Source organism: Netta rufina (genome assembly GCF_964035555.1).
Source record: "Netta rufina genome assembly, chromosome: 2".
NCBI lineage: Eukaryota > Metazoa > Chordata > Aves > Anseriformes > Anatidae > Netta > Netta rufina.
This window is the reverse complement of record NC_140124.1, coordinates 57,887,339-57,913,034: the sequence shown is the minus strand read 5'-3', so window position 1 is coordinate 57,913,034 and position 25,696 is coordinate 57,887,339. Positions and strand designations below refer to the sequence as shown.

At 40.8% G+C, this 25,696-nt stretch overlaps 1 protein-coding gene across 1 annotated transcript in view; it reads left to right on the top strand.

The window, feature by feature from the left end:
• The window catches only part of HECW1 (HECT, C2 and WW domain containing E3 ubiquitin protein ligase 1), a gene marked incomplete at both ends in the record, with an annotated part of 187,478 nt that overhangs the window by 152,350 nt on the left and 9,432 nt on the right, over positions 1-25,696 (top strand). Inside the window, 4 exons of the mRNA XM_084281623.1 lie at positions 17,888-17,986; positions 19,452-19,581; positions 23,892-24,038; positions 25,152-25,266. Coding sequence (XP_084137749.1) covers positions 17,888-17,986; positions 19,452-19,581; positions 23,892-24,038; positions 25,152-25,266 — 491 coding nt within the window. The remainder of the gene's footprint in view (positions 1-17,887; positions 17,987-19,451; positions 19,582-23,891; positions 24,039-25,151; positions 25,267-25,696) is intronic.

Genomic DNA, 25,696 nt, shown 5'->3' with positions numbered 1-25,696 from the left:
TTATGCTGTCTGTGTTGACTGATCTTAGCTATACATGCGTAACCCTAGAGGACTGTATTCAGAAGTCTGGGCAGGCAGCTAAAATAGGATTTGAACAGAGCTTTTCAAAACTGAAAGAATAGGATTCTTCCATTAAAGCTTTGTAGGCTTCTCTGAGGACACTGTACTAACTTGCTTGTCATCATTTTTTTATGAGGAATGTTTTGTTTTGTTTTTCTGAAGTTCTCATCCTTTCTCTAACTTCGTTCTCCTCATTGTCAGTGCTAGAACTTCTATTTCTCATATTTACTTGTTGATTTGGTTCCAGCAGAACCTTCTCCCTTTAACCTACATGAAATTATGAATATTTTCCTATTCCGAAAACTGTTATACGGCATTAGTTAACATGCGTGGAGGAATTAGTTTTGAGAGTCTCAAGGTCACAGATAATTAATATTCATAGTCTTTTTAAAGCTTGAAGTTTGATGTCAGTCATAAAAACCACACAACCATAATTGTATTATATTTGCAGATTTCTTGAACTGTATGCCTTTTGGGGCTTTGGGCTTATCATTTTTGTTGAATTTACCCTTGACATGTGTTTCTGTAGATTAGTTCTGCAAGACCTATCAAGACACAATGATATAGTAAGAAACAGGGCTAGCAGAAAAAAATCTCCTCAAAATTATTTTACATTTTCATTTTTTAAGTGAACAGTGGTGAGTTTGAGATAGAACATGTTTAACAAAATGCAAAGATGTGAAGAACTGACAGAACTAAGAAATACGCTGCTCTTTTTCCCCTTGCCTAAAAGTTACAGTTCTTCCCCTGTTAATGGCTTATTTCATGCCTTGCTCTTTGTACAAACAACATTCAGAGTCCAAAATGAGCACATCAAAGCGTAGAGTAGTTGTATGTGTGCCAAGTAAAAAAGAGACGTAATGACTGGAAAATATTTCTCATTTATGGAGAAACTGAGATTTAACACCTTTCCTGCAAGCTTCCATTGAATAAGACTTTTTCCTGCAGTTAACATATGTGCATGCAGAACACACAAAATACAAGATATAACACTTTTTCAAACTTCATAAAAATGATTTTAAATCCTCTTGTATCTGAAATGGCACCGTTGACTCTTTCTAGACTTATGAGGTTTGATGTTACACGTTTTTATCTGCATGCTGCAGGATGTACCTGAAGTTCATGCTCAAAAGAGTTGCTTTTAATCCATGCTGGTAATGAGCCATTCTGTCTGATCTGGGTAACATGTCTAGTTCTTTGCCTGAATATTTGAAAACATCTTCTGAAATACAGTTTACACCCCCCACTAATGGTAGTTTCCCTTTCTCCAAATGAGTGGGCAAAATACGGTTGCAGCTGCCATGTGTTATTCCAGTGAAAACAGCATGGTTTAACCCAGAAAGAATATTCTTGTCTTTGCACTTGGTCAGGTGTTTTGGGTAACTGAAGAAAGGAGAGTCACTGAATTATCTCCCTCAGGCTTTGCACAATGTGCTGGGAGACAGAATAGTGGGGAATGTGAAACTTTTTTATCACAACCTCCAATGAAGTTAGAGGTGTAATGTTGAGTACAGCTACCGAACAGCTACTATAGCTAGTTAATTGCCATAATGCTGCGTTCTCACATATGAGCAAATGGCTCCCAATAGCTTGCAACATTAGTTTATCATTTTCCTCCCTGACATCAGCCCTTTGAAAGATTTCAGACTGGCTTTCAGTTCTCTGCAGAAACGAAGCCCTGGTGTCCAAGATGCTCAATATTAGCGAGTATACAAAGATACTTTTTCAGATACTCTGACACCTTCTTCCTTTTGTGATATTCAGGATTATGATATCCATCAGATTCATCTTACATAGACCTCTGCAGAGTGCTCCTAAGGTGCAGGGAGATGACAGGTGATGATATTTAAAGCATTAGATCTCTGGAAAATATATATAGGAACTCTCTTCTAGGGAGGGCAAGACTTTTGGGGAATAAACTTGTACTCTCTCAGAAACTTCAGATTTCATTTTTTTGTGAACATTGGTTCTTGTTAAATTCGGCTTCAGCAGATAGAAAGGGAAGATGGGAGAACTTTCTCTTGGAGTTAATGCAAAATGGACATCCAGTCCTTTTAAAAGAGATTGGGACAGTGTTTCCATCTCTGATTTGGAGACTAAAAATTTGACTGAATATTGTAGTTCCCCAATGCACCAAATATAAATGGATGGTTGGATGGATGGATGGATAAATCATTCCTGAGTGAAAAAAAAAAATATCCTGCAAAATAATAGATTGAAGAAATGTGTTTCTAAATTGTGGAAACAAAATATCTAGTTTCAGAGTTGGCATAATCTCAAATGCTCATGTGGGTCACTGGTTACTCTCCCTGTTGTCTTCATGGTGCATTTTCAAAGGTCTAAAAAATGACTGGTGTTTGTTCACTGCATCTCATTCACTCTACGTTGTATCAGAATGATTTATCTAACCACACTGTGATACACTGTGTTTTTCCTCAGGTGTTCATTTTGTCTACCATCTTCCGTAGTATTTCCCTACTCAGGTCCAGCTATGCCACCCAGTAAAGTGGATATTGGTTTTCATGATAATTTTGCTAAACCTGAGGACTGTTATCTCTGTACTCTTTCATTGTTCTTGTGGCTACCATTTTCGGATGCTTAAAATTTGCCTATCATAAGTTTTATTTCTTAGAATACAACAATTCTCAGTGTTTGTCTGAGAAGTTTCCCTCCCTGCTGTGAGTTCTTAATCTGACAGTGATAACAAAAGTACTGTTGTCTTTTCAGTTCACAAAACACTGTATTCACAAACTGCTGTCAGGCGGAAATCCAGTCTCTCTTTTCATGTCTTCTGAGTGGGCTAGAGTTTTCCTTCACAGCAGTCCTGTCCCCAGGAGTAATCCAGTTAGACAATGTAATGCACCCTTCTTCAACATACAGCATTGTAGTCACAGCATGGTCACCTACGCCAGACTTTCTGTCCCCAGATCACTTGCCTGTTCTTTTATCTAACTGGCATCTTCTACTTTTGAATGTTTAGTTCATTGCATGTTTGTGAATTTAGAACCACAGCCAGAAATGTGAAAGGAAGCCCAGTCTCTGCATAGAAGACCAGATGGCCTAGACAGATAAAATCATTCACAGACATTCATTTGGAGATCTGAGGGATGCTAACTTGAAACATCTTTTTTTTTGTGTGTTTTCATAGCAAATTAATGACAGCGTGTTTTTTTTAACAATTATGCATTTGCAGACCTTGCTGTGTTATTCATACAGCCAGAGACCAAGACCTCAATGTCACGGTTGCCCTAGAGGTATTTGCAGCTTGCTAATCATGCCTAGCATTCTATATCCATCTCAGAGTAGTCCTGGTCTGTCTTGATTTTTGTTCTGTAGTGTTTTGTTTTGTTTTGTTTTTTAATGAAGTCTAATACATTTATTTAGCAGAAGCTTATTAGAAAGTTGAAGGTTTTTGACTAATATGTTTTTGCACAGAACCCTACTAAAGACCACAAGGATGGACAGTCAGACACAGTGGTCCAGGTTCCCAGAAGCTGTAGACTGATTCCTCACTGTGGTGTCCTAATGAACTATATTAATTCAATGCTCATTTACAACTGCTTTTAGGGCAGGAGTTTTTTCATTCAACTGCCATAGTCTTTTTTTCTTTTTTCTTTTTTTTTTTTATGCCTTCCAATACCCTCCATATTCTAGTTCTTGCTGCTGAACAGACTCAGACAGAAAAATGTCATGTATTTCTACACAGTATTCTGCAGGTAGACAAAAGCCTGTTGCACCCACTCTTCATGCAGACATGAACTTGCTTTCCAAGCTACCTGATGTACTTACTGGAACACTGAGCTGAGCAAATGTATGCAGCTACCCATCAGGGCTGATTAGTTTAGGCTCGACACTGCCTTGATTGCTTTTACGTGCTCTGGCAAGCTTGGCACAAGGGTAGAGCAAGCTCTCTTTACCCACACACTGCTGTGTGGGTATACGCCATGCCAAACTCTGACCTTCCCTTTTATTTGTTTCATATAAACCACATAGCCATCACTGTCCATCCCAAGTGTTCCAGAAAATGCAGGGTGTTGTTTTTTCCTATTTTTTTTTGTATAATAAACCCAAGAAAAACCAAGAATGTCGCAACCTCAGCTGTCCTTTTCTACTCAGAGAGCTTGGTTTTCATAACCCGATTTCCTTAGTAGCTCTGCTTTTTGCAGTTGTGCTGTACAGCCATCAGTTTCCTAGTCAGTTTGGGACCTATTCGACAGGAAGGTAAATGTCCTAAAGATGCAAAGTTCCTTAAAGCATCGTGAAATTTGTGATTGGGTAGAGATATGCTGAACAATGCCTTAGCAAGGGCAGTCTGATAAGCTCAACAGTTGCCTATTCTGTTTGGCCCCTTGGCTGGCCCGAGTGAGCTGACAGGTCTACCACAAGCATGGGCTGTGAACCAGCTCTACCATCTTGTTCAGTAGCTAGAGGATGTGAGGGAGAGCTGTGAATGCTCAGGGGAGGCAGAAGGGAGAAACTGGAGATAGTCCAAAGTGTGGGAAGTGCTAGCAGAGATGCGTAGGAGGAACTGCAGCTATTGCAGTGTAGTAATGTAAGGCCATCAGACAGATTATAGGAAACAAAGCACCATTAATCGTGCCACATGGAGAATAGCTTGTTTCAGCTGAAGTCTTTTTAAAGAACGTGACAAATTGCCTCATGACCTCATGGGTTGTATTCAGATGCTGACCAGCTCCTGTGATGGATTTAGGCACTTTCTGTGGCTCTTTATAGAAACAGTGGAGAAAAGTAGTCACAACTTTGAAGCAGGAGCTCTGCAAATAACCAGTACTCCTCTCCACTGACTTAAAATAGCTCTGAGGAACTTGTTTCAGCTGTTGTGGCAGGTAACCTGAGTATTGGCCCAATACCTGTTTTGTTGAGGGAGTCAGAAACATTGAGTTCAGTTTTGTACCTGACTGAAATGGGTCAGTTGCATGGGTCTGCACTTGGGGGAGCAATGAATTTAGAAGCCCATTTTGACAGCCATCTTGAAGGGGCCTATTTATGCTAAGCACTGAAAAATCATCCTCTTAAAAATCAGATCAGATACAGCACTTCTCAGAGTGGGCATCCAGTAACATTCAGTTCTTTTTGAAATTTAGATCATTACGTCTTTGCCTCAGTTTCCATCTGAAGAGATTTCCAGTATGTAATCAACTTGAAATCCATTTGATGTATACTAATGCTCTGAACCGCTTTGAAATTCTCAGATGAAAGGCACCATAGAAAGCCAAAGCATTTAATTTTACATTACACTATAAATTTTAATTACTAGCAATATCTTACTTTAAATAAATTATGTTTGCATGAGAAATTTTCAAGCACTATTGTAAATCTTCTGGACAGGAATTATATTAAAATAAATACGCAGCTGAAATCATTTTATAAGACCATTTCACTATGTGAAAAGGGTATGTTGCTGAAATACCTTCTTGCTGCTGCACTCTTTCATTGCTTTCTGTACTTAAGTAAACCTTGATTTTCCTATTAAGTTTGATGTATGACTGTATCACATAGAGGCTGCCTCAGCAGCTGGTTAATTATTTATTAAGGGTCAGGAGGAATTGGAAGATTAAAGGCAAACCAGAGCGAAGGAGAAAAAAAACATTCTCCCGAACTGAGCTTCTACAGCACCCTTTTTTTATGTATATATTAAAAAAAAAAAAATGTTTCTGCTTTGTATTTTTCTTATTCTTGGCTTTCTGTCACTTACTGGCGGATTTTTATCCAAGTTCTTTTGAGAATCTGAATGGCTGTATCACAAGGGTTTTAGAAAGAGTTGTGTCACTTACAGTCTCTCCTCTTCTCTGGATCCCATATTGTGTAGCACTGTTTCCATAATTAGAGTTTGGTTTGAGGGGAAGGCGGGTGTTGTATTTTCTTGTGTTTTTACAGAAGTCATTTTTTCCCCTCGCTTAAGGCCATTTAATCTTTTGCAATGCTCTGGATTGAATTTTCCCAGTGATGGGAGGGTTCACATGAAAATCTGTATGGTGTCTCCACCTTGCATGTGGTAGAAGAGAAAAGGGTAAAATCCATACCGTCTTTGAGCATGGGGGCCTGCAGGGAAGCATCAGGGTGGGCAGTGACGGTGTGTTTATTTGTAGTGGTGAAAAACTCCCAGTGAGTGGTGAATGTCCTCATATCTCTTGTTCCAGCCACACTGGAATGGCAGTGCTGAGCTGTCGCTGTGAAGTACCACTCGGTTGTCTTTGCCACTCCTTTTTTCTACTATATTTTATTCAGGCTTTGGTAAGATAAAGAAATGTCAATTAGGACAGGTGCAGAAATTCCCAAGCTAGCCTTTTTTTTATTAGTAAACACAATTCATGCATCAAAAAAATCTGCTTGCGGAGCAGAATTGTTTTCGGTAAATCACTCAAAGCCATGCATTTATTTTTTTAATAGAAAAGGCATTTTTCTTTCTGTAGTTCTTTCCCTGGGATATTTTGGAAGTTAAAGGTTTTATTTCTCCATTGAAAAATATTTTTCATTTCAATGTTAGCTAAGCATTACATTAAAGTGCAGAAACAGAGAAGATAAAATATTTACATTGATCTGATCTGAATGTATATGTATGGAGAAGGGTAATTTCAAGTTTGTTGGTTTGCCCCAACTTGAGACTGGAATATTTTTCAAAATCTCAATAAAGTCTCAACATTGTGGAAGATGAGAACAATCTTTACCTGTCCAACCTCTATGAAAAGTTATGTATTTAATAATGAGAATACAGAATTGCAAATTCAGTATCTTGTGTCCAATGTAAGGAAGCTTTTCACATTGTCTCATGACTTGCATTCCAGAAAAGATGGACTAGAAGCTTGAATTTATAACAGAAAAATCAAAACTTTTCTCAGACTTCAGGGAACAGCAATGAAAAGGTTGAGGTCTGCTGCATTCTCCATGTTCCTGGGACAGGATCGGAGCTGTCAGCTTTCAGTGGTATTATAAAGTTGAAGGTGTTCCGTGTTTTGCAGAATGAGATCTAAAAAAGACTGTCAAACACTTTATAGCACGTCTGAATTTTAGCACACAGATTCCTGAGCTTACACAGTTGAGGAACCTCATCCCAAGATGCAGGGATTGTTAGCTGAAATGCAGCACAGTGCAAATGCAAGGTACAGCTTCTGAACCTGAAGTGGTAGATCCACGTGGCTCTGCACTGCAGATGACCTGTTTGCACTTAGCTCAAGGCTATCTGCATCATGCTTCATCACACGGTGTAAACATTCCTGAGTGCTTACCGGTGAGTTTATGACGAGCAGTCTCTCTTATGTTTAAACACCCCAGACAGACTGGAAAGAATATGCTTCCTTTGAATGAGACTAAGTCAATTATTGTGGCTTCAGTGTTCTTAGTTAGCCATTGAAGGAAAATGTGCAGTCATTTGGCTTGTGCTTTTATGGCCCTCTTGTCTGGCAGATGACTAAATCTATGGATTTTCCTCTCTAACTTGAATAGTTTGTTTCAACACATGACAAAGCCATGGAAAGCAGTCATAAATCATACAATGTATAAAATTTCATCAATTTGCAGGTTTGCAAAGTGCTCCCCACTTTTCCAAAGGGTTTGACTGAGAAATCAAAATTTCTTGATAAAACTGCTCTTTTGCTGACTTCAAAAACAACTTGTTTGCATCAGACTGAGTTGATCCATAAGGAGCCCATCATGAACTAAAGCTGATCCACACAGTGACATGTTGCTTTACAGAATGTAAGAAAGTAAAAAAATGTCAAATACATTAAACAACTGAAATGGAGGTGGGACCCCAAGGAGCATGATACTGTTTCTGTCTCTACCACTTGTTTCCTGGAGAACAGTAGATAAGTCATTTTAACTCTGTGCTTAAGTTTTTTCATTTGTCAGATGAAATATTGACACTGATCTCCTCTGCAAGCTGCTTTAAGATCTGCCAGTGGGGGAAAAAAAAAATCTAGGATCTGGGAATCACAAAGTGTTGAGATTTGTAATCTTCTAGCCAGCTGTTCGTACCTCAGTCTGCACCTGTTCTGTAGTCACTGCTCAGAATTGAAGGAGAGTTTGCCAACCATCTCACAGGCCAGTGTGTTTTACCCACTGTACCAGCAAGAGAAGATGAACCCTGCAAGTATCCTGTTTTCAGATGGTTGGTCATGTTTGTACTATCATATTTTGACAGCGGTTCTCCCAGAGGATGATGATAGTACGTTATGGTCCATGAGGTTGTTGGCTCTGCAACACTCTGTCACACTCCTCCTCTCCTCCTCCAAAACACCATCTTCATGGAACATCCTCCCTGTTGGCAGAATGACACGTAGCACCAATTTCATGCCATAGAGAGACTGTCTACTTTATTGATCTCCTTCTTAGTTGGAAAGACAGAAGTGGAAATGAATCCTGTATTTGCTATGCCTGGATTCTCTGGTGCTCAGAGAAGGCTGTCATACCTGTGACTGAGTGGAGTCACACAGTCTCCACTGTGTGGAGGAGTCATCAGAGATGGATTTGCTCAATTCCGTACATGCAGTAATAACCTCTGATGCAGCTCAAGTGATGGGCAAGGAGCCAGATACCTCAGTGTGGTGCTTCATACGTGTCCAGTTCTGTGAGGGCTTATTATCTTTGACATAATGTCATGCAAATGCAGCTGTAACTGTTTCTCTGTGTGAGCAATTGCTTGGAACCACAGTGTGCTTAAATTCAGGAGTCCTCCTGGAAGTAGCTGTTTGATGGAGTGCATTGTAAAGAAACCTGTGGGGATGCCGTGAATTTCCTTTATCTATATTGTCTTTGTCCCTCATTTTTTCTGGATAAAGTAGAATAATCTGGAGCTTCCCTGATAAAAGCATGTGTTTTCTTTTTGTTTGTTTGTTTGATGTTTTTTTTTTTCTTTGTTTGGTTTGGTTTTTGTTTGTTTGTTTTTCTCAGTGACACAATTACTATTTTAACCATTCCTGACAATTTTTTTGTAGTTGGTATAGCTAGGATATAAACAAGATGAAAAGACAATTTGGGAGAAAATGGAAAATGCAACATAGCTTGGTTAGAGACAAGAAAAAGACTTTTGAAAGATTTGATTAAGTTAACAAAAGAAGCAATGAGGTTTGCATTATCTCATTGTTTTTCAGTTACTGGTAAATGAAGCCTCAGGAATGGTTTGAGATTTAATTGTTAATTCAGGGTACATGAGCTCCAGAGATTTCAGATGACATGGATAGTTCACGTTTCCATCATGTGTAAGCAATAGCTCTTTTTCAAGTGGTTACTTTTTAGTACTGAGAAACAGAGATGTTGTGTTCCATTTGCAGATAGATCCAGAAAAGTAGGGCAAGCACTGATTTGGAGTCAGTAATGCAGTGTCTTTTCAGGCAGAAAATTTCTGCACAGTTTAATAATAAATTGAGAGGTTGACTCACTTGAAACACATTTATCATATGAAACTCAGGTGCCTCGCAAAAGTAAAACTATGTAAAGGACGACTGGCAAGAGAAGGCTTATTCCTGTAGATCTTCATCTGAAGAGAAACATTACATATTCAGCATTTGATGCCACTATTGTAATTTTATTTGTATCAGGCTTTTTTTCTCTCTGAAAATCAATTTTCATCCTTTTTTTTTCCTTGCTTAATTTCTGTTACTGGTCAATGTGTGTATATTTTACGCATCTTTGAATACCTTCTTTGTATTTTATGGCAATCTGCAAGCAGACCTGCTGTACTGGTTCACTTTCCATATGCTTTCCAATCAGGACTACTTAAGAACGGCCAGCACTTTCTTAAATGAGTGTTACAAATTTCCCTTAAAATATAACTAAGTTTCATAAGTTTTATAATAAGAATCAGCAGACAGAATATTATCAAAGAGGTACTTATAGAATATGCCCTCTCATCTTTCAATGCCTGAATGAGATGCCTTGGCTCTGAGCAGAATGCATGCTCTATTAAGTCCCAATAACATTTGCAGGGACTGCAGGGATAAATCCCTGTAGTCTATAACTATTTAACATCCATCATCTTCCAGGCTGGAAATTTGCACAGTTGCTCCATGTGAGCACTCCTAAATGGTTCCTTTTTGTATTAATTTGGAAAATTAAATTAAAATGAAGCTCATCACACAGAATCACGGAATGGTTAAGGTTGGAAGGGACCTCTCAAGGTCATCTGGTCCAACCCCACTGCTCAGGCAGGGCCACCTAGACCAGGTTGCCCAGGACCATGTCCAGATGGCTTTTGAAGATCCCCAAGGAAGGAGACCCCACAGCCTCCCTGGGCAACCTGTACCACTGCTTAGTTCCCTCACAGTAAAAAGTGCTGTTCAGAGGGAACCTTTCGTGTTCTGATTTGTTCTCATTTCCTCTAGTCTGGTGACTGGGCACCACTGGAAAGAGCCTGTCTCTGTCTTTCCACACCCTCCTTCAGTGTTTAATATATATTGACGAGATCCCCCTGAGCTTTCTCTTCTCGAGTCTGAACAGTCCCACCTCTAGCAGCCTTTCTTCACAGGAGAGGAGTTTGAGTTCATTAATCTTTGTGGCCCTTTGTTGGACTCTCTCCAGTATGTCCATGTCTCTCTCTTACTGGGGAGCTCAGAACTGGACACAGCACCTCATGACTGGCCTCACCAGTGCTGAACAGGAGGGAAGGATTTCCTCCCTCAGCCTGCTGTCAGTATTTTGCCAATTACAGCCCAAGGATAGTTAGCCTTCCTTGTGGCAAGGGTACACTGTTGTGTGCTCAAGTTCAATTTAGTGTCCAGCAGGACCCCCACGTCTTTTTCTGCCGAGCTGCTTTCTAGCTGGGTGGCCCCAGCATGTACTAGTGCTGGGGGTTGTTCCTCCGCAGCAACAAGGGGAGGAACAATGCAGGACTTAGCACTGCTCCTTGCTGAACTTCATGAGGCTCCTGTCAGCCCATTTCTCCATCCTGTCAAGGACGGTACTCTGGATGGCAGCATGATCCTCTGGTGTATCCACCACTCCTCCCAGTTTTGAGCTGTCTGCAAACTTGCTAAGGATATACTCTGCCCCTTCATCCAGATCATTAACGAAGATGTTAAATAGGACAGGAGCAGTATGGACACTATGGGTACTCTGCTAGTCACTGGCCTCCACCTAAACATTGTGACACTGATCACCACCCTCTGGGCCCAGCTGTTCAGCCAGTTTTCTGTCCATCTAACTCTCTGCCATCCAGCCCATACATCAACATGTGAGGATCTTACAGAAGGCAGTGTCCAAAGCCTTACTGAAGTCCAGGTAGACAATATCTGCTGCTCTTCCCTGATCTACCGGGTAGGTCATTTTATTGTAGAAGCTTAACAAGCGTGGGGGTCCAGGGTAAGTTCTCAGGTGGAATGCTGGCATGGTTAGACATCAGAAGAGGTGGGATGAGTCCTCAGTGCAACATGAGAAGAGCAACATAGAGATGACCCAGAATTATATCTGTTGTGCTGAGAATTCTTCGTATCGGAGGTGGATATAAGAAAAGAAAATGAGCCAACAATAATCTTACTCCTTCTGTTGGAATTCTCCTTCAGGACTAGTTTAGGAATTATTTTACCTTCTGTCTTTAATGCACTGAGACTTTGTGAACTTTTGTCTCCTGGCCTTTGTAAGCACCATTCCTTTTGTATTAACGACACATGAGCTCATCAGATTCCTGAAACAAAGAGGCGTTGCACTGGAATGCCACAGCATCCACCTCTGAGCCTGCAGATGTGCAGAGCAAATTTGACACAACACCAAATAACATGGTGCTAAAGAGGCAGTCTGCAAAGTTTGCAGATGCAAGATAGATAAACAGAGTGGTGTTAGCTGACTGACCTTCCTGACTATAGATCGCTTTGTGTCATCACGTTAGTCCACTCAAAAGTTCTGTCATCGTGAGTAGAGGTTAAATATGCACACCAAACTAAAGAAAGGCATTTGTTAATGAAGCTGATAGAAGGTGAGGATTTGATCTGCTGCCAGGGTTTTGTAAAGATGATCTGATCTAATGCTAGGTTATTGCTCTGTAGATGCAGGTCATTATAGGACATGTTGATTATGTCCTACAGTGAGCCAACACAAGGATATGCACTTCTATTGTATAGACACATACCTCTGGTGCATGTTCCTGACACAATGCTAGTTTTGCTTAAAATTCATAGCGTATGAGGCAGGCAGAGTTGCTGTAATCATCTGGCCTGCTTTTATGCAAAATTTACATTCTTAGAAACGGCTTGCATTACTCCTAACCCAAAATACAATGTGTTTTTTAGGGGAAACATTATTCTTCATTTTAAAATGCTAGTGACGGTAAATCCACCAAAATTCAGAAATTGTGAATCAATAAATTTACCTCTGCATGACCTCCTTACCCCCAAATAACAGGATTCCAAGTCACAATATTTTAGGCTATAAGAATAGGTTTTGCTTCCTTTAATCACTAGTTTCTAGCCTTTAGGATGCTTGCAAGACTCTTCATAACAGTGGAGGCTTTAACTGTCCTTTAAAACATGCTGTACCACAGTCTCTGGAGCCCATGATGCTTAGTTTCCTATAAATTTGGGGTTCATGATTGACTTCCCTGTCATCTAATAAGATGCATTTTCAGATTAAAGCTTTATCCATGACTGGGCCCTTCAAATATTTTCCCCTTTTAGTTTTTGTGGTGTCTAATACTGGTTGAGGTGAGGTCCAACCTTTCCCACTGTGGAAAGACTAATAGGCTCTCTGGTTGCATCCACCTGCCAAGCTTCATTCTTCCTTAGCACAGCTGCCAAGGGCAGAAATCCTGTACCAAAGTACAGCTTCATTTGTTCAGCTTGTCTGTCAGGCAGCCAGAAGTTTGTCTGCACAATTAAGCAGACAAAAGCTTTAAAGCTGCTGCAACAGAATGTGTAAATTTGTCTTAAAGATGAAAGTTAGTTTTCAGTAGTCTTGTGAAAGGAAAATGTCACTTTCAAATATGTTTTGAACTGTATTTACTGTATTCATCTCTCTTAAATTGGATTCTGCACCTGGGACAGAGCAACCCTGACTGTTATGTACAGGCTCAGGGACGAGAGGCTGGAGAGCAGCCCCATGGAAAGGGATCTGGGGGTTTCAGTTGACAGCAAGTTGAATATGAGCCAGCAGTGTGTCCTGGCAGCTAGAAGGACCAAACATGTCCTGGGGTGAATCAGCACGGTGTTGCTCGCTGGTTGAGGGAAGGGATTGTCCCACTCTGCTCTGCGCTGGTGCGGCCTCACCTCAAGTACTGTGTGCAGTTTTGGGCACCACAGTATAAAAGGGACATCAAACTATTAGAGAGTATCCAAAGGAAAACTACAAAGATGGAGAAGGGCCTAGAGGGCAAGACATATGAGGAGCAGCAGAGGTCCCTTGGTTTGCTCAGCCCCGAGCAGAGCAGGCTGAGGGGAGGCCTCATGGCGGCCTGCAGCTCCCTCACGAGGGGAGCGGAGGGGCAGGCGCTGAGCTCTGCTCTCTGGGGACAGTGACAGGACCCGAGGGGACAGCATGGAGCTGGGACAGGGGAGGGTCAGGTTTGGGGTTAGGGAAAGGTGCTGCACCCAGAGGGTGGTCAGGCACTGGGACAGGCTTCCCAAGGCAGTGGTCTCGGCACCGAGCCTGCTGGAGTTCAAGAAGCATTTGGACAGTGCTTTCAGACATAGGATCTGATTTTGGGGTGTTTCTGTGCGGAGCCAGGAGCTGGACCCAATGATCTTTGTGGGTCCCTTCCAGCTCAGGAGATTCTGTGATTGTTAGCCCTTCTTTGAATATTTTTTGCACAGGACAACGTGTCAAGAAGGGCACACATAAATCTAACTAATGTATTTAAGTGAGATAAGGTTTGTGAGATTTTTAATCTTTTTAATCTCATCAAATGCCTCCTCTATTAGGATTTAAAGTTTCTCCTATTAGGGTTTAAAGTTACTCATACCATAGCTAATGTAGCCCACAAGTCGTACCATATAGAATGATGAACAAAAAACATCCTTGTCCTGTATGCATAGATTACAACTTTGTCAAGGTACATCATTCTCCATCTGAACCCAACGAAGTACTGCCATGTATGGAACAGCTGCATTAGTTCAACCGGTTAAGAGAGGGCCCTGTAACAAAGGAACATTATTGGTCTTGCCTTATTCTGCTGCTATATGATAAGGAGTAAATTAAATTTCCTGTGAGTCACCTGCAATTGGAGGAAAAATTATTGCTTAGTTGCTGCTACAGCATATGGATTTGTCTCTGCATACGCAGATGTGGTAAGTATGCAGAGTCCCACTAAGGAGAACAAGCCTGTTATTTTGCAACACGCTGTTGTGAAAACAGGCTATTTCAGGGGCACCTGCAGCCTCCAGAAGGAAAAGGAGTTAGCTGGGTAGTGTGGAAAATCCTGCAAACGAATCAAAGAATACTGTTGTTAAAAGCCAGAAAGCAGGTGCACACAATGTCCTTTTTGAGTGGACGAATGGTGTCAATAGGCAGGCAAACCAGAGCAGCTCTCCTGCTCATTAATTCTGTCTCTCCTTCCACCATTTCCTGCTCATTAACTCCCTCCCATATTTCCCCTCTGCTCGAGTGCATTACTCAGACTCAATCATTGTCTCCGAAAGGGAGGGGTATTGAAAGAAAAAGCCAGAATGAGACCTCACATTCCCCACCTCTCCCAAGCTATCTTTCCTGCTAGAAAGAAATCGAACAAGCATTTTACACTTCCTTGGAAAGATAAATGCAAGTCAGGTTTAAGGAAGGTATGTGCCCTCCAGCCAGGATTTACCTCTGTACTGTTTATTCTGTCAATAAAACTTTTTTTTTTTTTTTTTTTTCCTGAAGGGACTGTCACCCACCTTTGAATTTCACCTGTGTTCTAAATCCTTCAGGAAGAAATAAAACACGAGAGTCCATTTTCATTTTAACTGGCTTTTGTAAAGGGGTTGATTTCTTGTTGCTTTTCACAAGTTTTTTTGCACTAAAGGCTTCTTGTTGCTTTTTACAAGTTTTGATATATTTTAAGGGGGACTGTGGCTTGACTTGCAGCAGTGGGAGCATGATGGACTGTACAGACACACACACAGATAGACTGAGTTGTTGTTCTGTGAGCTCTTCAGCAAAGGCCTCCCTTTTGACTGGTATCTGTTGACTTACCACAGTCCATGGTTCTCAGTGCGCTCACTTCTGGATCAAAGGGGTGTAGCCTGAGGTCACAGGCCCTGTCCAGGATGGACCAGGGGCCAGAGGACTTTCTCTTACACCACTCTTCACCTCAAAGAGTCAGGTATAGTAAGCCTCTATAGAGATACCAAAGCTGAGTACAGGACAGGAAGGTTTTGTGGACTGGAGAGTTTAACACCCTCAGTGTGGAAGAGCAGCCATGACCACAAAGCACCATGTCTCCTGGGGTGATTTGGAGCTGCCAAGAACTATAGTTTGCAGTATAGCTTGTTGTGTTTTTTATTTATTTATTTATTTATTGATTGTATTGACAGGCAACAAGAGTGACAATGTCTCGTTAACTATTTCACATCCTTTATCCACACCAGTTAGCACTGGACTTGCTTTTCCACACACTACCATCACAAGGACTGGGATTGTGGAACCACAGTCAGGCCCCCAGTTGGAGCGAGCCCTGGTGTGTCCCAGAGGGCTGCAAGGCCAGACTGACAGACTACACAACCTAGGGCTGCACTGCACGTTTGCTCAGGCTGACCCACCAAACTTTTTGTCTTTTCAGATAGAAACTCTGCCTATAGCCTTTGGATGGTTTGATACGGTTCTGCCATAAGGCACCGGTTCCAATTAAATTGGCTATTAATGGTTGCCATGACATGTACGCATGGCTGTAAACACCTCGATCTAGATGCACTGACCTTTCATGTCAGCTTTACATTAAAACTCTCAAAGTCACATAGAATTACAGAAGTGATACAAGCAGAACGGAGAACACCAATGCTGTTCATACGTTCAAGCAATTTCATAGCAGAAACTGAGTTCCCAAATCAGTGAGACTTTTCTCGGCAATTTACTTTCAGCTTTGCTTTATTCCAAATGTCTCTGCCTCCCCAGCCCCGCACAGTTGAGTAGCCGTGGGATGAGCTTTGCGGTGAGGAACACTCAGTGCTTGTAGTGTTTTCATTCAACATTCATTTTCAAAATGTAAAGGGATGAGGGGACAGAGCTGTGAAGAACAAAACCAAAAAAGCCAACATGTATTATTTAGGACAAATGGACTTGATTATAGATCCTGAAGGTGCTATAAAACTGATGGATTACAAGCTCAGCATTTCTGGGTTTTGAGCTGTCTGGCTTCCACTGAGCTCTCATTGTGTCAGCTCCCCCTCTTTTCATTGCTTTTTGCTGGAAACATTGCACTGGAGCACAAGTGAAGTGAAGCAGGTCCTAACTAGACCCAACAGCTGCCTTTTGTTGCTGCTGTGGAAACAGCTGTAAGGGGGTAATATAATCACTCTTCTGTTACCAGTCAGGTGCATACCATAAGCACCTTTTTTGGATGCAGGGGACCCAGAGGCAGCTCCTGTGGTGATGTAAATGCTAATTGGGCCCATAACATGCTATTTTGTGCCCCATTTGACAGACTAAGCACTTGTTGTTCTGTCCCATGAGCATAAAGTTGACTGCGTGGATGTAGAGCTTAGGGATATGGTTTAGTGGAGGGCTGTCAGCGTTAGGTTGGAGGTTGGACTCGATGATCTTGAGGTCTCTTCCAACCTAGAAATTCTGTGATTCTGTGATTCTGTGTGATATTCAGCACCTCTTTTATTATGAGATTCATGTTTCATTCATATGCAGGAGGGGTCTTCGCACGGGTTCCCATAGTGGAAGGAATGGTTTCTCAGCTTTTTGATCCGTTTCTCATATTTTGTTCAATAAAACTTTACTATGATGTCAGTCAGCTGAGGCTTGGAGTACTTACAGTTAGGATGTGTTATTTTTACTTCTCCTTTTTTACAAATAAGTTTTGGATGGGTGATGGATATTGTTTTTACATAAAGAAGAAAACATTTTTTAAAAATCCTCACCTAGACTTACACCATTTCTGTATTTTCCTGTCTGAAGTTACTGATTTAAAACCAAATTTGATGGAAGAAATAAATTGCAGGAAAAAAAAAAAAAAAAAAAACAGAGAAAGAAAAAAATGATATATTTTCATCATGTCATAGATTGTAATGGGCAGAGCACTTGGTTAATGTACTTGGAGAACACAGAAGCAAACATGGGGGTATGTGAAAGCTGAGCATCACCATTAGGAAGATGGTCTGGGGACAGCTTCCCTGCGCTCTAGTTATTGATTTTAATATGTGTCCCTGGTCACAACAGTTAAACAAAGTTCTTTGAACTTTGGTTTCCCACCTGTAAAGTCAACTCATTACCTTTCTAAAGTACTTTAAAGTCACAGTTTGAAAGGGTTGTAACCAGTCAGACATACTGATTCAACAAATATCCTTTACAGCTGTTTTGATAGTATATTTTCTGTTGAGGCCAGATGAAGCATCACAGTTTATCACTGGCTAAGTATTGTGTCTGATGGAGTCTGTTTGCTTCAGAATATTCAAGTAAAGATCAGAGAAAGTGAGGGTTCACAGTGTTTATTGGTTTGGCCCAAGCAAGCATACGACATGCCAGCTGCATATATGGGTACTGCAGAAGATGAATCACGAAGAGGTCCATTATTGATCAGTCAGATATCTGAGGGTTGGTGTTAGATGCCTGCTGGGGTAGGGGAATAATAATAATAATAAATGGAAGTAACTAAGACAGAAACTAAAACAACTGCTACCTGTATAAGTTTCTATGCTGAACATCTTGAGTTACACTTCATTTACTCTGCATTTTTGTATCCCAGGTTCAGGTTCAGTGGTCGTATTCTTGGCCTTGCGCTCATTCATCAGTACCTTCTTGATGCTTTCTTCACAAGGCCATTCTACAAAGCACTGCTAAGGCTGTAAGTATAAGCATGCAACTGTGCAGATACAGTTTGGAAACAGTGATGTGGCAGTGGGTTTCACAGAAGCACAGACCCCCATGGAGTTGCTTCGAGTGCTTAGACCTTCAATTTCTTTCTGTTGTTGTTTGGATTGTCTGCTGATAGAAAACAAACACGTTTTAATATTTCTTGACTTTCTCTGAGAATTTGCCCTTCATAAATGCTGCCTATGTTGATAAAAGTGGATAATAAGTATGACATTTAGGAACATGCCTTTGAAGGTACAGACCCATAATTCCAGAGTTTACCACTGATTAAAAGTTATCAAAGCAATTAAAATAATGTGGAAGACTGTAAACCATCTCTGATAGAACAGACATCATTAATTCCTAAAATTAATTAATTAATTAATTTTAAAAAAAAGAAAGGATGGGAGTATATTAAGAAAATTCTCGTTCCTTACTGGTAGGGTACTTTTTCATTCTAAACAGAAGTTGGACTAAATTAGGAATGTTAATGCAGCTATAAACAGTGAATATTTCTTGGTAGTCTTCTGTCTTTTACATTATCAAGCAGAAGCTACCAGTAATATATTATCTTCAGCGTCAACTCTGTAAGGTTTATAAGGTTAACTTTAACAGATAATCTGTGCCGCTTTAATGGACTGCAGGAAGACAGCATACATAAAAATTGCAGCATTAAGAAAAGCCTCAAGTAGTAAGTCAAGAATGCAATTAAATGACAAAGAGCACACTAAAGCATAGCTGAAAAGGTTATCAGTTAGGATGAATCCAAATCAGGAAAGATACTTCTATTTAGAGTCCATATAGTTCTTTAACATGTATTTCATTTTGTGTTGGGTTTTATTTTTATTTTTTTAAACGAATGAGTATTGCTGGGGTCCAAACATTCATATTTATATTGTATGTGAGCCAGTCTGGAAATAGCCTAAAACCTAGAGTGCTCCTGCATTCTTAATGCCCCCCTTAGGGGATTTGAAACCAGATTGCCTGTAACATCCGCCTGCTTTTTCAGCAAGCAAGGCTGGCTCCTTATTAGCAAAAATTTAGGCTGCCTGGTCTGCCTTATGTCAGTCTTGTGAGCTTACCTCAAGGATGATGGATACTTGGAAGAGCAGCCAGGCACAACATGGTGAGGCCCATTGGGACTGAAGGTAAGCATGTGCTCTCAAGTGCAGAGCATCTTGAAGATTCACAAAAAAATGTGCCCCAGGGGTGCCCTCCAACAGCAAATAGTGTGGGCAGCCAGCAGAATTGGCCTTGAGCCCAGCTGTGCAAAGCAGACAGTTGCAGAACTGCTCTAAGAGGGTCTGTGTAACTGCCTTTGATGTTAACAAAACCAAACACCAGCTTTACGTTGGGTCTCTGTCATAAATTTGCTCACATTCTTAGTAGTAAGTCATCTTACCAGTAGTCATGGGGTCATATATTCAGCTACGTCTTTTTTCTTGCCTCACAACCAGGCCGTGTGATTTAAGTGACTTGGAGTACCTGGATGAAGAGTTCCATCAGAGCTTGCAGTGGATGAAGGATAATAACATCACAGATATCCTGGATCTCACCTTCACAGTGAACGAGGAGGTGTTTGGACAGGTGAGCACAGCTATGCAAAACATCTGAAAAACAAATGTGAAGCTGACAAAGTTGAACATGATGAACATCTTCCTGTCAGAACAGATCATTTAGCCTTTCAATAACACTTTCTTCTCCTACCTTCTGTCTCTTTCAAGCCACCTGTTTCAATGTAGATGTTTATTCTTAGGGTCTATAATATAAAATACCAGCCACAGCCCCCCTACAGGCCTGTTGAGCCACACACTGATGAGCACGAGGAATTCTCTGGAGTGCAGCTCTTCTCTCCAGGGTGTAGTTCACACAGATTGTGGTATTCAGTGAATTCAAGCAATGTAACATAAAGCTGATGTGACTAAGAGAAGGGGGGTCAGGGAGGACGAAAAGCATTTGGCAGGTGGTGTAAGACGTGGCAACTCTCACCACTATTTTTTCTGATATATTCCTGTTAGCTTCTGTGTCACTCACTTACCTTGCACCTGCTTCACATATTGCTCAATACATACAGTTATTATGCTTTTTACCATTCAACTGTACATTACTCAGATGATTCTCTTTAACCTAGATGATCTGGACAACTATAACCTTAAATGGGAAACAAGCCTGGCTTCAGTGCAGACTGGCAACCAGAACACATATCTTCTGTGTGTTTCTTTGGCTTGCACTGAAGCCTTGGTGCTTTCTGCTGTTCTAACCCATACTGGCCTATAACTGTCTCTGAAAAGTCTTGAAGGGACCCAAAAGAACATTCAGGGGAAAATTAAGGATCTCCAAAGAGATACTGAAAGCTAGAAAGACTGAAGAACCAACCTCGCCAGGTACTGCAGAATCTAAAGGGAAGTTAATTCCTGTGTAAGGAGCAGAGATGCACAGTGTAAAAGGGATCAGAAAGATCGGGTGGAATATAGAGAGAGTAGCTTTTAGCTGTCAAAAGTAAAGTTGACAGGAGGAGTTTCTGCAGAGTGAAAGCATGCAGAGCTAAGGGAGAGTTAGACTTGTTTTGAAGGCAAGAAATCCTGGCCCTGAGAGTAAAAGGGCTGCTCAGCTATAAGCTTGAAAGTAACAGAAAGCAAGCTAGACTTCAGGGGATATTTTCAAAGCTGAATTTAGTCTGCTTGTTGTACACGGGCATGAAGGATCAGCAGAGTCAAGGACAGATGAAATAAAAAGGATGGGGCAGAAGAACTGAGGTAAGAACCCCTGTAGGAAAGATAACATAATTTTTCACAGATTTAAGTGCATTTTTTTTCCTGGCTCTGAGCTGAGAGTTCGTATGACATTCAATTGACAGTACAGTGGTTTCCCTGAAAGGTATGGCTATGTAAGACTAATACATGAAGACAGACAGAAACATGCAGACATACTCACAAAGACAGATGAGACAAGTTTGTATTTGCATTGGAAGAGTACAAAGAAGAATAAGAATCTCAGCCTGAATTGCCCTTATGCATCTGAAGGTAGCATTTGGCGCACTAATTACTTGCTATGCTCTCCCCAAAGAAAAGGGCTAGACAATTACATAGGAGTCTGTTGTGGAAGATAAGGGATGGCTCCAAAAAGAACAGAAATAAAATTATAATCTCTTGTAGATACTGTGATACTAAAGCAAAAGAGCACAAAAAGATTTTGATGCCAGTTCACATACCGTCTAGTACTTTATTTCATATGCACTAGACACTAACCTTGCTATAACTAGTGATGGGAAAAAAATGGTTCTCACTGTGAATTGCTATCGTCAGAATTCAAGAGTCAAAGTGAAGGTGAGATTTCCCCCTTAAGAAATTTGCTAAGTGCTGACAGTAAAATACCCAAGAAACTGCAATCACATTTTTTGCTCACAGATGGATCCCAGTTGGAAATTCTTGCATGCCAAGAGTATCTGACCACTTAAATGCCATCTGAACATTGCTTTGCTGGATACATATGCACAGTGGGAGCTCTGCTAATATTTGGGAAACTAGACTTCAAGGGTTGGGTAAGGGAAACAAGAACTAGTGGTTCTTGGAGAAGCTCTGTGGCAGATGGGTCACAGCATTTTTGTCCTGTTTCCACAATGACTTTAATATGGACAAGTCAACACTTAATTCATCTTTTCTTTCTTGAGCTTCTCTCACCTGTGTATTTAGCTTTTAAACCTTTTGGCCTAAAACCTCTTTCTTGGTACCTTTTTATTTTATTTTATTTTATTTTATTTTATTTTATTTTATTTTATTTTATTTTATTTTATTTTATTTTATTTTATTTTATTTTATTTTATTTTTTTATTAAAGTGTACTAATGGGCAGCTCCATCTTCCTTCCATACTGGTGCCCAGAGCACTACTCTAATACCAAAGATGTGGTGTCAAACCAAGCGTCCTGCATTTGTATTTGTGAAGACTGGATGCCAATTTGAGAGTTTTGGTTATAAAGCTCAGAGAGGTGGCAGTTGCTGGTACCTGCTCATGCTTTTACCCAGTAGAAAGTGTTCTTCCAGGCCTAACTGTCTCCAAGCCCTCTATGCGGATGCCTTGTCGATTGCTCTGGTCAGGTAAAAGGAGTGGGCTAGATTAGCTGAAATGTCTGGGTGCTGCTCTGAATTCTAGCTCACAGCTGTGACTAATACCTCTGTGAACAAAAAAGGAAAAATCAGGACCCACTATCACTGATTGGCTGCCTCAAAGTCTAGAAAAATAATTGTATTGAAATTGTATGGATAATGACAAGCTGAAGAAATCACCAGTATATCTGGATATTTGTGGAAACCTTGCAAGGAGAGGTAGAACAACTGGATTTATGGAAATGATTACAGTTAGACAATGTTCAGTCATTGGTTTTAACTGATGTATCTTAATGCTGCACAGTCTTGAAAAGTACAGCCTAGCAGTCGGGCAAGAATCTTGCCCTCTGACTGATGCAGCTCTGCTTGTGTAATGGTGTTGTAGTGATTTACATTTGGGAATTTGACCTGAACCAGCTAAGAATTCCTAACTCATTACATCCAACCTTACTTGTTCTTGCAGTTTCCCAACAAAGCTACAGATTAGATGACTCACTGAGTGTTTCCATAATTCATATTTTTTCTACATGTCCCTCAAGCAAAGTGACATAAATACTAAACATCCTCTGTGTGCTGCCTGTTGGGCTAATAAGTAGATAATAATATAAATAATACAAATAATGAATATGTATTCATGCAGCTCATTTGCTGTCTGTACTAGACATCATTGCTATAGGAGCAGAAAACTGAAGAGGAGAGCAAAACATCCTTCCTTTTAAATCCACTAGATTGAATGTGAAAATAATTACAAGATAAACATTATTTTCTGTCACATGCAAGAAGAGTTGTGTGCTTGCTGGGTAGAATCTAGATTGATTCCTTAAATCACTTCTCAATCTCAAGCCTTAGTAACCCAAGCCAACTAAATTAACCATTGAAATGCAATGAAATTCTGTGGATCTGGCTAAAAAAAAATATTTACATTACATACTGATTGACATTTTCTTACCCCCGGATAGCTTATAACTCTCAGGTTTGGGTGGCTGCTACAAAACTATGAATGCCACGATGACTGTATTTATCCTCTGTGCAGGTTACTGTCCAATGTTGGGCAGTGTATTAGAAGTATTAATTTGGTGAGAATTTTCTTGGCTTTTGGCATTTCTGAGTAAACACCTTTACTACACACACCTTAATTAGGTCCAAGGTTAACGCTTTTTGCTGAAGAGAGTCTGCCATAAGCTGATACCCCTTCCAGTTGGCAAAACAGTGCCCGTTCCAATACTGGGATTGCCCCCATCCCATTGTTGCTGTACTAGTGCTTGGGTAACTTGCAGCAAGTAGAAAACTGGCATGGTTATCTCTCTGTTAGAGTACCCTCTCTGCAACTCTTGGGAGCAAGCAGGAGAGGAGGAGATGAAAAAAAATGGCCAGACTGGCACATTGCTCATGGCTTATGGATGGTGCTCTCAGAATCAATCTTTGCTGGTACAGTATAGAGTAACCTACATATTATTCCAGCTTCAGCTGGGAATAAGGCTAGGGCTAGGGCTGAGGGAGGAACAGAGATCAGAAAGCTGTATGTAGCCTCTTGAAATTTCCCACTTTGCTAAATATATGTGTAGTAAATCAAAGGTTTTGAATCTCTGTAGGTTCTGTAGGAAAGGTTGTGAGGTGGAGGTGGGTTCCCCTCATTATCCCTTTTCTTTCTACTACACATGGGCAAGAGACCAGGAGGACAGAACTAGAAATATGTCTTTTTTATTTTTCACTTACGTTTTCAAAGTACCCTTAACTTTGAAACACAACGTGATCCATACATTGTTACCCTACTATTCATCTTTGTTCCCTAGGTGACAGAGAGAGAGTTGAAATCTGGAGGGGCAAATACAGCAGTGACAGAAAAGAACAAAAAGGAGTACATCGAGAGAATGGTTAAGTGGCGAGTGGAACGAGGAGTGGTTCAGCAAACAGAGGCCCTGGTCCGTGGCTTCTACGAAGTAAGTAACAATGACCAGAGTGGTGTGCAAACTTGGTTGTACCCGGCTGTGGAAAAAAAAAAAGACAAATGGGAAGAATTGTACACTTGAGTGAGGAGCTGGTGGGACATACTACATCTTTATGGACTCATTGCAGTAAATTTATTCCTGGGATTCAGTCAGCCACATATCTTGCTAGTATTCTCGGATGGTGCTCCATTTTGTCCCTGGATTTTGCTAACTTATCTCTGTGGAAAAACTGGAGCTGAGAACATCCTTGTGGCAGAGCTGCTACAAGGCCTGTCCAGGACTGGATGAAAACCCACGGCTTTGCTAAGCCATCCATGTAGTCACGCTTTGGTGCCCCTTATTAATCACATTCAACCATCCATCTTGCCCTGGCAGCTGTATTCTGTGGGTAGAATCTGAGGGATATCTCACAGAGAGAAATAAACGGAAAGACTAGGAACCCTGGAAAACAGAGCAGCAGGTACTGATCACACAGAACAGTACTGATAAGTGGTTGCTCTGAGCAGTCATGGGAGTGGTGGCCAGTGAGGATGGTTTTGTAGCTGCACAGACTTTGTCAGCCCTGTCCTGTGGAAAGGGATTGGCAAAGTGACTGCATACAGTTTACAGTCCAGACGTTTCACTAGCTTTTTCACCCTGTGAATACTTCAGACTGTCATAGTTTTTGGTTTAACCTAATGAAGAAGATGAACCTCTGCTGCATCTTCAGTGGATGAAGACCTAAGGCCTCTGTACACAACGGTAAACAAATGTGAATGCCAAACAAATTGTCCAGGTTACTAATCTAGTAATTTGACCATCAAAATCACTCATCGGAATCAGTGGTAACAATGAAGAATTTTCTGCACAAACTATGTAGTGCTACTTGCATTCTCTCATTCAGGTCAAATTGTATGTATTGTCATTGTTTGCAGATGGAAACATCAGCAGACTCGCTGAAGGAGAGCAGAGATTTGTCAGCAGAGGAGTGGAAGTTAGCTGTCAGCATACAGACTTCAATGGCCAGCAGTGAAAGAGCTGGCCATCAGAGCCCTAGGTTTACGAGGCATTGCATCTGCTTTATTTCCAGTCTGAAACTGTGCTTACAAGTGTTTTTTGTTCCAGGTTGTAGACTCCAGGCTTGTCTCTGTTTTTGATGCCAGAGAACTGGAGCTGGTTATAGCTGGCACTGCAGAAATAGATCTCAATGACTGGCGTAACAACACAGAATATCGTGGAGGTAAACTGCCTGCTGATGCTTACTAATATTTTGAATGTATTCAGTCTAAAACATGGAAGACTTGGTCCATTTTTTTCCTTCTGCCCCTCCTGAGGGAAATGGCCTGTTCTGTTTAGAACTTTTTTTGTGAAGAATAACTCATGAGAAAAAATAAGTAAGACCTCAGATCTGAATTGATAGATGTAATAATACTGAAATTGCTTCTGCATCTTCTGTCCAGATTTTACCCACTCTTGCTTCCTGCTGATTTAACAGGAGTTTTGACTGTTAGGGACTGAAAAGGTTTTGCAGCGTTATGTCTAAAAGTTATTCACTCAGATGACTGTGAATGAACTCCTGGCCTCCTTGTGAAGTAGTATCACAAGTCGTCTTGGCTTTAGGAGGGAAGGAGGCTCAAGAATTGAATTCCACTGTTCCCAATTACACTTCT